Consider the following 12,754-nt stretch of genomic DNA (forward strand, 5'->3'; position numbering starts at 1 on the left):
GTTGGACAATGTGAAGTTGTGCATAGCAGCATAGACATGGAACCTGCTGTTGACACTAGGATGGAAAGTGCTATGTGAATAAACAAACATGTTGGAACACATCTGTCAAACAAGTTTTTTACATGCCTTATCTGGCTTTTATGGTGGTGTCATTGCTGCTGTCAGAAAGTAGATGAGAGCCATGTAAAGTGTTTGTATCTGCCAGTCTGCTCTTTGTCATGGCATGTAACCCATGAAGGTCCCTGGGTAGAATAGGCCTTCAGCAACCCATTCTTGCCATAAAAGGTGACTATGCTTGTTGCAAGAGGTGACGAACGGGATCGGGTGGTCAGACTCTCTGACTTGGTTGACAATTGCGCAGATCAATGCTCATGTTGTTCATCACTGGATTGTCTGGTCCAGACTCAATTATTTACAGACCGCCGCCATATAGCTGGAATATTGCTGAGTGTGGCGTAAAACTAAACTCACTTGTCATCGCATGTGTTAATTAGATCATATAAACACTGGGTACTTAGTGTTGTACAATAGGTTCGTAGAGCTTGAAACAGTGTACCTCCCCGGAGTATGACGTTGTAAGCAGTAGTTTAATCTTGGTTGTATACACAAACAAGTAAATAATCTTCTTGTTGCATAAAACTCCCATGTTGATGTGATAAGCAGACACTGTCACAGAGAAAACTCAATGTCTGGTTTATTGACACCCATATGTCTGCCTGCCTGTCTGCTAATGACAATATGCAATGCACAACTTCAATCATTGACCACATGTTAACACACTAAAATGAAATTAACACCTATTGGACTTCTAAGCCATAAACAAAGAGCTGGCTAAGTGTATCGGCAAATGAACCAGTGGCCAATGACAAGGCATCGTTACATTTGAGTTCACATCACATCACATTCCTGTACTTCCTCATTCACTGGTGCCATCCATCCTTGTGTGGGATTCTAGCAACCATTATCCAGAGGGAACGTTTACAACATAACTGGGAACAATTACGGATATTTTTAGCAATTATTAGTAAACTAGAACCCTCCCATACCTCCCCACAAAGTGAATGCGGAAATTAAAGTTTGAAAAAAATGAGAGATTAAAAAATTATAAGGTTGTTTAGAGATCACTGCTGCGATGTCACAGATAAGGGAGATAACCATGTAGTGATTTAGGTATACCACTAAGGATAGCTATGACTGAGAAGAAAAATTTTAATCTTTGCAATTCGATTTGCTGGGGATATTAAAATGCACTCTGTCCATCCATCATCCATCATCCATCCCTTCGTGCACATTTATCTTTTCCGGAGCAGAACTTTAAAACTGTTTAATACTTCTTCACCAAACTTTGCACATAGATAGATCTGGTGGTATAATGGTGCCTTTTGGTAGTTTGGGTATGGTGAATAAAAAATATTTTTGCCGTTCCCATGGTAACAAGTTTGACTTCAACTGAAATGGGTTGTAGTGCCTTTTTCTGGAGCAGAGATCTAAAACCGTTCACTATTGCTTCACCAAACATGGTACATAGCTTGGTCTACTGGTGTTGTGGTGCCTTTTAGTAATTTTTGAATTCTGATTAAAATATTTTGGCATTTCCATGGCAACAAGTTTGACTTAGACTGAAAATGTTAGTTGTGCTCCTTTCAGGATCCAAACTTTTAAAACAGTTCATTACTCTCCTTCCACTTTTCTATATACACACCAAACCTTTGGCATAATCAAAACTTGTAGACACATTTTTACAGGATATTTAGCGGTTGCAGGGGATATTGATGACTTTCTTCTTGTTAAAGAGGCATTCACTTTCATACCAACGTGTAGTGTTACTTTTGTGACTTACTGGTTGTCTAGACATGGAGGCAGCTGAAAGGATTCATCCATGAATATCATGACTGCTTTCACTACATTGGAAAATGAACACATGACTGCTTTTTCCTCAGTGGATTCTGTATGCTGAAGAAAGTTGAGTTTACACAGTTTACAGAAGTTGGCAATAAAAGGGTACATGTCCATGGACGCAAGAATATAGTCAATCACACTGCACCCTAGATGACCTAAGGAGGTAAAATCATCAATGCCGGAATCACTTCCACATCTCCCGTTTACAATGTATATATTCAATACTGAGTACTAATTCCGTAACGTTTCATCACATGAATATCTTGCCATCTCATATTCTGTGAAAAGTAAAACATTTTATCATAACTTATATTTCTCCAGAATATCTGCCGCAATTGGCCAGCCCTGTTGCTGTTAAACAAAAATATCCATAACGTGGAAAATGTATACTAAAGTCAGGACTCCCAGTCAGTGCTAAATCCTCCACAGCCAGCCTCCCGTTCTTGTAGAACCCTCATTTGTTTTCCGATCACTGTTGGCTCAGCATCTGACAGGTAGTTGGTTACTCCAATGTTGTGTTTGCTAAGTTCAGGCCAGTACTGCAATCTTCTTTGTGCTGTCCACAAATTTAGCTATCATGGGTCCAGCTTTTCAAAGGATGGATTTCCCTATCCCGTGAGCTCTGGTAATGTGTTATAGCACAACTAGATCATTAGATCTTACCACATTCGGAGTATCTACAACTTTTTGTTTATATGCGTCATCACCTGTGTTGCATGACACAGGTATGCCGTATATGAGCAAGTTCTCCTGCTTACTTATCGTCTCCAAACTTGTTATGAAGAAGGTTATGTACATAAGCCTGCTACCCCTAGTCAGGTCATCTGTAGGGGAATCCTTTCTTATTTACTGACATAGATACTGCAACCATAAAACTAGAATTTAGCCCTCATACTTTTAAAGGCAAGTTTATGGTCTTTTTAAATTCAATTTCCAATACCAGAGCATCTGTATGTGAAGAGCATTATTGAGAATCATGTACAACTCTGCAGGAGGTAATCATGTGCTTTCAACTGTGGGTGTTATATAATTGAAAGTAAATTAGATTTGGATGTAATTAGTACATTAGGCTGAGGAGTCTATTTGTGGGGAAATACCATGGTTAGATTCCCAGGAAGATCTTTTCAGTGTTAGGTTTGCAGTGCCGAATGCATTCCATCTTCCATCATAGGTCATTGTAAACCTTTACATTTTCAATGATTTTGATTTTGATCAGCTGCAGTAATTATTGAATAAGTGGCCACAGGTTCCCCTACAGAGCTCAAGATAAGATTTAGTTCATGTGGATACTGTACCCATTGTATTTTTGGGGAGTGGGTATAATGAAAGTTGACTGGGTATTTCATATTCCATTCCATTCCACTGCTTTCATATATTTGGGTATTTAAGTGATTTTACTCTAAGCTAAGTATATGTCATTGAGTAAGTTTACTAAGCTAGTATGTACAAGCTTATTTGTTACCTAATCAGAACCAACTTAAATATAATGGAAATGATTGTGTAAAAAAATCGCTCATCCTTTACTGACAGTACAACTTGCTAGCAAAGGATGTCTTTTTCATTACGCAAGCAATTCTTAGAAAATTATTCCATACACATTTTAAACTTTTTGTGTATCTAACATATTAAATGAGTAATTGGTATGCACAAGTTATTTTTCAATGCATAATTGGACAATTTCTTTGCCTATTTTACCCAGATGCACTGCTTATCTGATCCTCTGCCCTAATTCCAGACATCTCTACTATCTATGCATCTAGATCTTTAGAGTCAGACTTACTGTCCTGTGCTAGATTTCCTTGTAGTTTCTAGAGGTTTTATCTGCTTCTTGTAATAGTATTCTATCCTCACACATCAGCATTTCTAGCTATGACAGACATTCACAGCCTTTGTGTAATGGATCGGGAAACTTTATCTATCGCTAGTTTTCAGTACCAAGATAATTAAGGAGACACTAAGTGACCAGCTCAGTGTGAGGTGTAGTATTTCACATTAGACATGGCAGAATTTGTAGATAAAGAATGAAAATCTTGGTCTGTCATCACAGTACTTTTCATTTGGATTTCTAGAAGGGGATTAACATTGACCATCTGCTCCACTTTGTGCTTGCTTCTAGTTTGAAGCTGGCAGGAGATGGTGAAATATTATCCTCAATCCCTATTTACAAAATCTGCAGTCATATTATAATCATAGCTTGATATTTTGCAATGACTTCAGATATTCTCTGAAGTAAATAGCTCTACTGGACAATTATCTCTTTCCTTTTATCAATTTCTTTTTCATTTCCATCATGTTCTTACAGCAGTTTGAGACATTTTATGTCCTCTATATCTCCTGTCTGATGGATCCTGCACTACAAAAAAACACTGGATGAATAGAAGGACAATAATTTGTGTCTTAGAAAATGAGCTTTAGAGTAAAAAATACAATTAAAGATGATGAATTGTTCCTTATGGAGACAAATCCTGATTTACAGTAGTGTTTTAACCCTACTAGTACAGGAGTTTATTACTGTCCATCATACTTAACCAGACAACGAAAGGCTTGGCCCTGGTAGAGTCAATCCTACACGGTATGTGAATGCTGGGTAATGATATTTGGCAAGCCTAAAGCAGGTAATTGTGGCAATCAGTCATAAAGAATATCAGGCAGATTGTAGGACTCTCAATTGGATTCCAGCAGCGACTGTTTGAGATCTGAGGCAGGTCACTATTTGATGAATAAGGGACATCACAGAGTTGTTCATCTTCCAAATAAGAAATGAACATTATTTTGTCTGAAAAAACTTGTTTTTGTTGCTTTAGATATTGTTTTGGTTTAATGCAGCTTTTGTTTATCTTTTAAGAGGACCTGTCACTGAAATAAAATGGATGGATGAATGTTGCTTTGTGCCATATATGCACTAGATACCTAGATTCTACTTCACATTGCAGCCTGTAGTTTCTTGACACCATGTACAATAATGCCTGCTGTTAGGAACAATATTTAAGTGAGCATGTTGGGTTTTATGCTGCTTTTAACAATATTCCAACAAGATCAGTGCAGGGGACACCAGAAATGGGCTTCACGCAATGTACCCATGTTGGGTAAAAAATATTTAAGTGGGACAAAACTTGCATAAACAGATTATTTGTCACTCAGGAATGAAAGTTCCTTTGTACCTGAGCAAACCGAAGGGCTTACAGTTGACATATCTATGTTTCCTCCTGGCATTTTAATTGTTCTCTAATAATCTGCTACTAGCAAATTTTCACATCTGAAGACCAAGAGACTTTACTCTTGCATGAAGATAAGTGCACTCATATTGAGAGCACAGCAGTTTTCCAGTCCTTTGCTTCGATATACAATAAAGCTTGTTTTCTTAAGGCACATGGAACCATACCACCTATGTCAACAACATGTAAATAAATGCACTTACTTCATAGAAGCAGATGTGAACACCCAATCCCTGTTCTTGCAAGCCACCATTGTACCCCAGAATGATATTTTAAAAAAAGCCTGTGTGGATTTCAAGGGTTGTCTCAACCAGAAGGTGTGACAGTAAACATCATATTTTGGTTGTAAATAATATTTAACAAGACATTCTTAGAGCAAATAAAATCCCAGCAGCAAGAAAATCAAGTTTGCATTAATTTATTTATCAACTCATCTTTCTTGTCACAAGTAAGTGAGCTAGTGGAATTGTTTTGAACTAACCACATGTTCATGCAGCAGCTACAACTGTGATGTTCTGTTTTGAATCCAGACATCAGTTACCATGATGCATCCAAAATTAACCTTTATTTGAGTTCCATAATTACTGGGTAAAGGAAAATATTTTCTTTCAAATCTGTGTTTGTGATTGCGCATCTTTGATATCTTTATGTGTAGATAAACTTAGACATAAATATATCTAAGATTCAAATAGATGAGTTTGTTGTGTCCATGCTTTTACAAGTTTCTACCTTGGAAATGTCATTACTTATTGAACAGTCAAAATTTTAATCAAAATTTTACGTTAGTTACTGTCAGATTGGTCGTGTATTGCTGACTGCAAAGAGGACCTTCTTTTGAAAATCTGAAGCATAGTTTTAGTGTTATAAGAGCCAAATATTGTGGCAATGATGTGAAAGAGCAGTCTCAGGCCCCCCTAAGTAATTGAAGGAATTACAGCAAATTTGAAGGAATTGCATCTCAAATGTAAACAAACGCAGCCCACTCGCGAAACAATTGCAGCGATATCGGTAGTTTAGCGGTAATAACAGAAATACATCGGCCCTATTGGAAGCAATGTCGGTAATACTGGAAACACGATCGGCCATCTTCGGAGATTTTTCGGTCGCGAGCGGAAACTCACGCAGCAAAACATGGCGTCGTTGGAAAAAGCACCCGTCTCGGTGAGATGTGTTTTTAGTTTCTACTATTACATTTTTATACTTATCCATCTTTGACCACCCGTGTTGAATGCGTTTAGGTATGAGGTGTTGTCGGGGCAATAGCTTATGTTTTTAGGAAAAGATAGTCACTCTAGGAGAGCATCACAAGTCATGCCCCTGTAGTTTGTTTACATCTGAACATCGAAGTCGTGCCGATGATTATGAACGTGCGCCAGATATAACATCATTTTTTTTGTAAAATGTGTTTAAATTTGTCAGTTGCACTTCGTAGCAAGAAAAATTATGGCTCATAAACTTCTTCATGGCGCACGTTCATGATGTTCGTAATCATCGGCACGACTTCGATGTTCAGATGTAAACAATCTCCGGGGGCATGACTTGTGACACTCTTCTGCAGTGACAATCTTTTCCTAAAAACATAAGCTATTGCCCCGACAACACCTCATACCTAAACGCATTCAGCACGGGTGGTCAAAGATGGATAAGTATGAAAATGTAATAGTAGGAACTAAAAACAAATCTCACCGAGACGGGTGCTTCTTCCAACGATGCCATGTTTTGCTACGTGAGTTTCCGCTCGCGACCGAAAAATCTCCGAAGATGGCCGATCTTGTTTCCAGTATTACCAACATTGCTTCCGATAGGGCCGATGTGTTTCTGTTATTACCGCTAAATTACCGATATCGCTGCAATTGTTTCGCGAGTGGGCTGCGTTTGTTTACATTTGAGATGCAATTCCTTCAAATTTGCTGTAATTCCTTCAATTACTTAGGGGGGCCTGAGTCTTAGATTTTGTAACAGTGATAACAGATGTTTGATTTTCCTACAGCTTCAGTGTGGAAGGCATTCTCTTCCCACAGTGGTTACTTGTCACATCTTCCTACGTAACCTCTGTTCTAATACGACCCTTTCATGGTGCGAGTGTTCAAGTGTTGTGATTGGAGGCAATCAGATTTAGTAGTGCAATCAGCGACCTTGTTTCAAAAGTGATAGTTCAAAAGATCTCGGTAAAATCGTGAAAACTAGAACCTCTTCCCGAGCGAGATACTCAGATGTTTTTTTTCTGGACAGAACTCAGTCATGTCATTTTTTTTTCTCCACATTGCTTGCATTTGTCAAGTTGAATCTAAGTCGATGTAACACATGTTCTGATTGGACAGAAAAAAGGGAGATAAATCTGGGGATTTTGGGATTTTATGAGAACCGCGAAATACGGCCGTATTAGAACAGAGGTTCGTAGGAAGATATGACAAGTAACCTCTGTGGGAAGAGAATGTGTGGAAGGATGATTTTTGATAATCATTGTCTGGTGAGAGTTGAGTGGATCAGCTTAAATCACACTTTCAGATCCTGGTGTTCATGAGATGTCATCGAGCTCAGCTTTAAGTGATGATATGTTAGCATCATGAGCGAGAAATAACCACACTGGTAGTTCAGTAGAAATTTCTTGTAGATCATTTTATATCCCTAACATCATCAACTTTGTCCTGGAGTGATGTGTACTGAATATTTAGTCTAGCAGTTTTTGAAGAGGTTTTATGTTTATTAGGTCCCTTCAAACACCAATGATCTATTTCTTTGTGTCACAACCCACATCTGCTCTGGTACATTCTGGCAGTGATATAGTTAAAGAGTTGGATATTGACAGGAATTATCAAACAATATCTTAGTGACATTATTGTTGTAAAAATCCTACATCTTTTACAAAAAGTGGAACCTCAATATACTACAACCACTTCCTCAGTCGACAGAATCAAGAGTGTTGATTGTCTGAAAGTAGTGATGATGATTAATCATTGTGGCTGCAGGTAGAAATACTACTAACAGTGATAATCATTATTTGATTGTGGATAGTATTTGTTTAAATAGGAATTAAATTGTTGTGTTGATGGAGCATGTTTTTAGAATATGGCGTATCAATTGCATGTCGTAAGTAGTTTAATATGTGGGAAATATTATCTGCTTCAAGGATCCAGCTGTCTCAGATATAATGAATGTGTTTTTAAAAATAGGTAACAAAAGCAGAAAACAAAGTTTTAACAAGTACAGATAACTTTTTTACCTGAATTGAAAGAATTTCCATGCTGTGACAAGATATGATTATTGTCGGTGGGTGGTTTTGTTTGGCATGTTTGTGACTGCTTCTTACGCATATCAATATATCCACACACAACTGGTGAAGAAAATCTCCGAAGGGGGCCTAAACTCATCACAATTTTTGTGTCTGTTTAATCAGGCAAATCACCGTTCAATATAGTTGTGGTCAAACCAAAAATTGGATCAATTTATTAGTGGAACCCTGTGTGAGGAAGCTGCATTTTTGTAGGAATTTGCAATTCAGTTTCAGACACATCTAGTGAATGTCAGTTTTGATGCAGACGTGTCTGTCACTGATTAATTGGCTAATCTTGGAGGAGGAGAGGTGATTGTGTAAGAGACTGCTATCTAAGAGTCTAAGAAGCAAGGATTGGTATACAGAAAGAGTCTGATCCATACACTCTCTCAGCCTTGACTGTTGTCTGCCCTCAATGCAGAATTGTTTGGTTCTAGATAATATTCTTTATCTCAAGTCTTCGGGTCTTATTTTACATTGCATTTCACAAAATGGCAAAAATGGTTGTTAAATCTTTGGCTTGTCAGCTAAAGTAACTTGTGTCAGTGTGTACCACTGGCATAATGAACCACTCCTATAGCAGCCATTACAGAGCTCAATTTTACATCCTAATCTAAAAAATTTAAACTTTATTAATATTTGTAAAGCATTTTCAATATTTGCACATATTGTACAATTGCGTTTGTATGCATCCTCAACTAAAGATTTAAATCCCGTTTTGGCAATACTTTGTATGCTTTAGAATTTCCTCTTGAGAAAGTACATTATCTGAGTTGATAGGCGAATGTTTATTTTGGGGTTGGTTTAGAGATTTTGTTTTGAATTTGTTTATCAATGTCAAGGATGTGTTTTTCAGGCAGGAAGATTTATAGTTTTGTATATGTGTTAACTCTAAAACTTACTATTTCCATGATCATAAGAGAACAATTTACAATACTACTTGCATTACTGAATTTTGCTCTCTAATAATTGATGGGCACAAGAGAGTAAGTATATTGCTCTTACACTTCTGTTGAAAACTCATAAAAAGTGTACAACTGTAAATGTTTTCAGTCATTAATTGATTTTGTTCATAAATCTCTTATATTTTTCAACAGAGCAAAGAATTTTGAGAAAGGTTCAGAATACAACAAGACATGGAAGGCATCTGAAGATGGCCCCACCAACACAAATGGCCCGAGACTTATTGTTGACTCTGGTGGTTCAGGACCTACAGGAGGCTACATCACAAAGTGAGTACATGCAAGGCTAACAGTCATTTGGGGACACAAACACACCTACCTGAAATTGTAATAGTTTGAATACATTTATCTAAGTACTGTCCACTGATCACTGTTTATTTGTTGCTTCGAGAATGAAAAGCCTTTATTGGCATTTCAGATTCAATGTTTGATCGATTTCACTTGAACTGCTTCAGATTTCCTCTTAAAAAAACCAAATTTATTTTATCCATTACAGATGTAATAGGGATTCACTCTGCTTTTATATATATGATGTATCACCTTTGATCATTTGCTTGATCCATACATTTTGTATCTAAAGCTTTTGGTTCTCTTCCTCAAAACAATCTTTGTACCAATGCTGTTTTAGATTGTAACACTGATTTTTAAGGCAAAGCATGGACTGGCAGCCATCATACATCTGTGATCTTATCAAAGATCATAACCCATCTGTATGTTGATGATCCAGCAGCCATTATTTGTTGTCTATACCGTATTCTACTCCATCTCCTATGGTGGCAGAACCCGCTGAAAAAAACTTGGTTCAGTACTTAAGGATTCCCTTCTAGACAACCCCAGAAACACATTTCTTCAGATTAGCATACAAATGTATACCCTTTGTCTGAGCTTTTCTTGTCAAAGGGCCTTTGAGAAGACTTTAATAAACTGGAAACAAGAGCTATATAAATAACTAATTATTATTATTATCTAATGTGTAGTTACCATTCATGGTCACAGTGAAAAAAGGAGTGCCAGAGATTTGTTCAGTTACATGCAAAGGTTTTGAGAATTGATTTAATCACCTGTTGAAACTCTTTACACATAAATAAACTCTGAATTTGTTAAGTTGCTTTATTTGTTAGAGTCCACTCATTACATACAAGTAACTGTGTAACATACGCATTTTAATGATTTAATCTTTTCAACACCAGTCTCTGGTATTTTTCACACATCATCAGTTCCCACTTGCACAGATCCATGCTCATGCTGTTGATCTCTGGATTGTCTGGTCCAGACTTCTGCCATATAGCTGGAATATTTCTGAGTGTAGCATAAAACTAAATGCACTCACTCACTCACTCCATGCAAACTGTGTACAACACTTACTTGATAACAGTGTTGCACTAAAGAAGTTGTTATCCCTTCCTTACCATTGCAGTATATTGTACATAAACTTACCTTAGATCTAACATGTTAAACATTGTTTAGCAAAGTATTTTTTCATGTGACTGTACAAAATGTGAATTTCTCAGAAGTGCACAGACTGGAAAATGATCCTACTACTTTCTGCCTTTCAAAAAGAAGTTGATGAGCATCATTCTCATATATACAAAGTCCTATTGATAGCTCAGTTTGCCAACTATTTCATTTCTTTCAGTATATCCTTTCAAGTATTGAGACACATGTCACAGCATACAAGTCGTCATGACCATGGCGCTTGTCTTGCTTTGGTATATGGCCATTTCATGTAACACACAAATGCCAGTACATTTCAACACAAGAGCAATGAAATCATCAAGTGTTCATTGTTTCAACCTTTTTCTCTTTCTCTTCTATTTGGATGATGTCTGGATGAAGACCTTTGAAAAATAGCTGCAACCATTGTTTATTTCAGATCTTGACAATTCCCGATCACTTTCCCCAATCACATTAGATTTAACTTCAGACATGCTCATTAATCTGAACATCCCAAGTTTGAAAAAAATTGTTGCATCATACTCCTATACATATTAATGTTCATCAGCTTAAACATCTCGTAGGAACTGTGCAGTGAGTAGAATCAAGCTCATAGTGTGCTATATTTTAGGGCATCTCAATCATGACTTGAATGGTGAAGACAGTGTCAGAGCCAGAAAAGATTGTCCTTCATCCATCATGCAGCATCCATTACAAATATCTAGTCATGAGCAGATGCAAATTGCAAATCAGAATTAAAAAAAAAAAATCAAACAACATTGTTCCTTTGTCAGGCAAGGAGTGGGACTCTTATTTTTCCACTATCAATTCTGATTTAATTGTTAATCAATAAACAAGCAGCTCTCATCAGTTAGGAGATAGATGGTTGCAATATGTCATATTTTAATGTGAACATGTCTAAACATATGACCAGATCAAGCCCAGACTTCCAGCTTACCAATGCTAGATTGCAACAATTTCTGTCATTATGTGTGAAAAGAGCAATAGTTTGAAGAAATGAGTGTTAAGGAGCACCTTTCTCATTCATTGAAATGCAAACACACAGATAAACAGGAAAACAAATTAAACATGCAAGTTTATTTTTTTTTTTAAATGAGTATTCTGCTAATCACAAGTGAGCATTGTCAGTGTGTCATGGGTAATCTTAATGCTGGACAAACATTGAAGTAGTTACCGCCACAAGCTACTAGTTGTAGTCTTTAGAAAGAAGGCAGTCTAAAGACTTGTTTGTGTCAGGAAGCCCAAGGACTCGGACACCATATGTGATGTCACACCAAGATGATGTACAGATCAGTTCATGTCTGCAACAGATTTGTGACTGTAACCTTCAACTAGCAGACAGTTGTTCAGAAGTAAACTGTCAGCACAGACAACAGGAATTGATAGTACACAGCTAGTGTCAGCGCAAAATACCAATTTTATTATGCATAACATTTGCAATGGGTCTACATACTGAAATGTCAGGTACAACCAACTTTACGTTGTACCGGGTAAATGGCAGGATATGGGTGAAGTGCAGAAATGAGGAACACCACACACAGTATTGTGTTTGTGAGTTTGAGGGGGAAACTCATGAACCTTTTGTGCAGTCAATCTTAACTGATTGTCATCACAGGGGAATCATTCATGCAGCTACAGTCCTAGACTAAAATTACAACATGACAAAACTAGTCCCATACTGCTGTTCTGAAGCTCCCTGTTCCCCACATGTGGTATGAGCTGGGAAGACTAGTGCATCAGCAAATGGACTTAAGAAGCACTGGCTGACAAGTGATGTTTGTGTTCCGACAGCTCCTCCTGCCCTGAGAAGATATTGTGTCGCCTTCATGTCTGTCCTACGAAGTGACAATCATTACTGACATTTTTCTGTTCAAGCACACAATCATACACACACTACTTCTGGTGAGGTTCCTTTTAACAAGTGTCGTCAAGTTTTTGATTTGGTTGAG

General features: G+C 37.4%; 1 protein-coding gene across 2 annotated transcripts in view; it reads left to right on the forward strand.

Annotated features, from left to right (window-relative positions):
• LOC137293800 (synaptosomal-associated protein 25-like) overlaps positions 1 to 12,754 on the forward strand; it is a 135,068-nt gene that overhangs the window by 95,741 nt on the left and 26,573 nt on the right. For both annotated transcript variants that reach the window (XM_067824548.1, XM_067824547.1), the window contains exon 6: positions 9,486 to 9,620. In XM_067824548.1, the coding sequence (XP_067680649.1) occupies positions 9,486 to 9,620 (135 nt within the window). The remainder of the gene's footprint in view (positions 1 to 9,485; positions 9,621 to 12,754) is intronic.

This window comes from Haliotis asinina, chromosome 8 (genome assembly GCF_037392515.1).
Source record: "Haliotis asinina isolate JCU_RB_2024 chromosome 8, JCU_Hal_asi_v2, whole genome shotgun sequence".
Lineage (NCBI taxonomy): Eukaryota > Metazoa > Mollusca > Gastropoda > Lepetellida > Haliotidae > Haliotis > Haliotis asinina.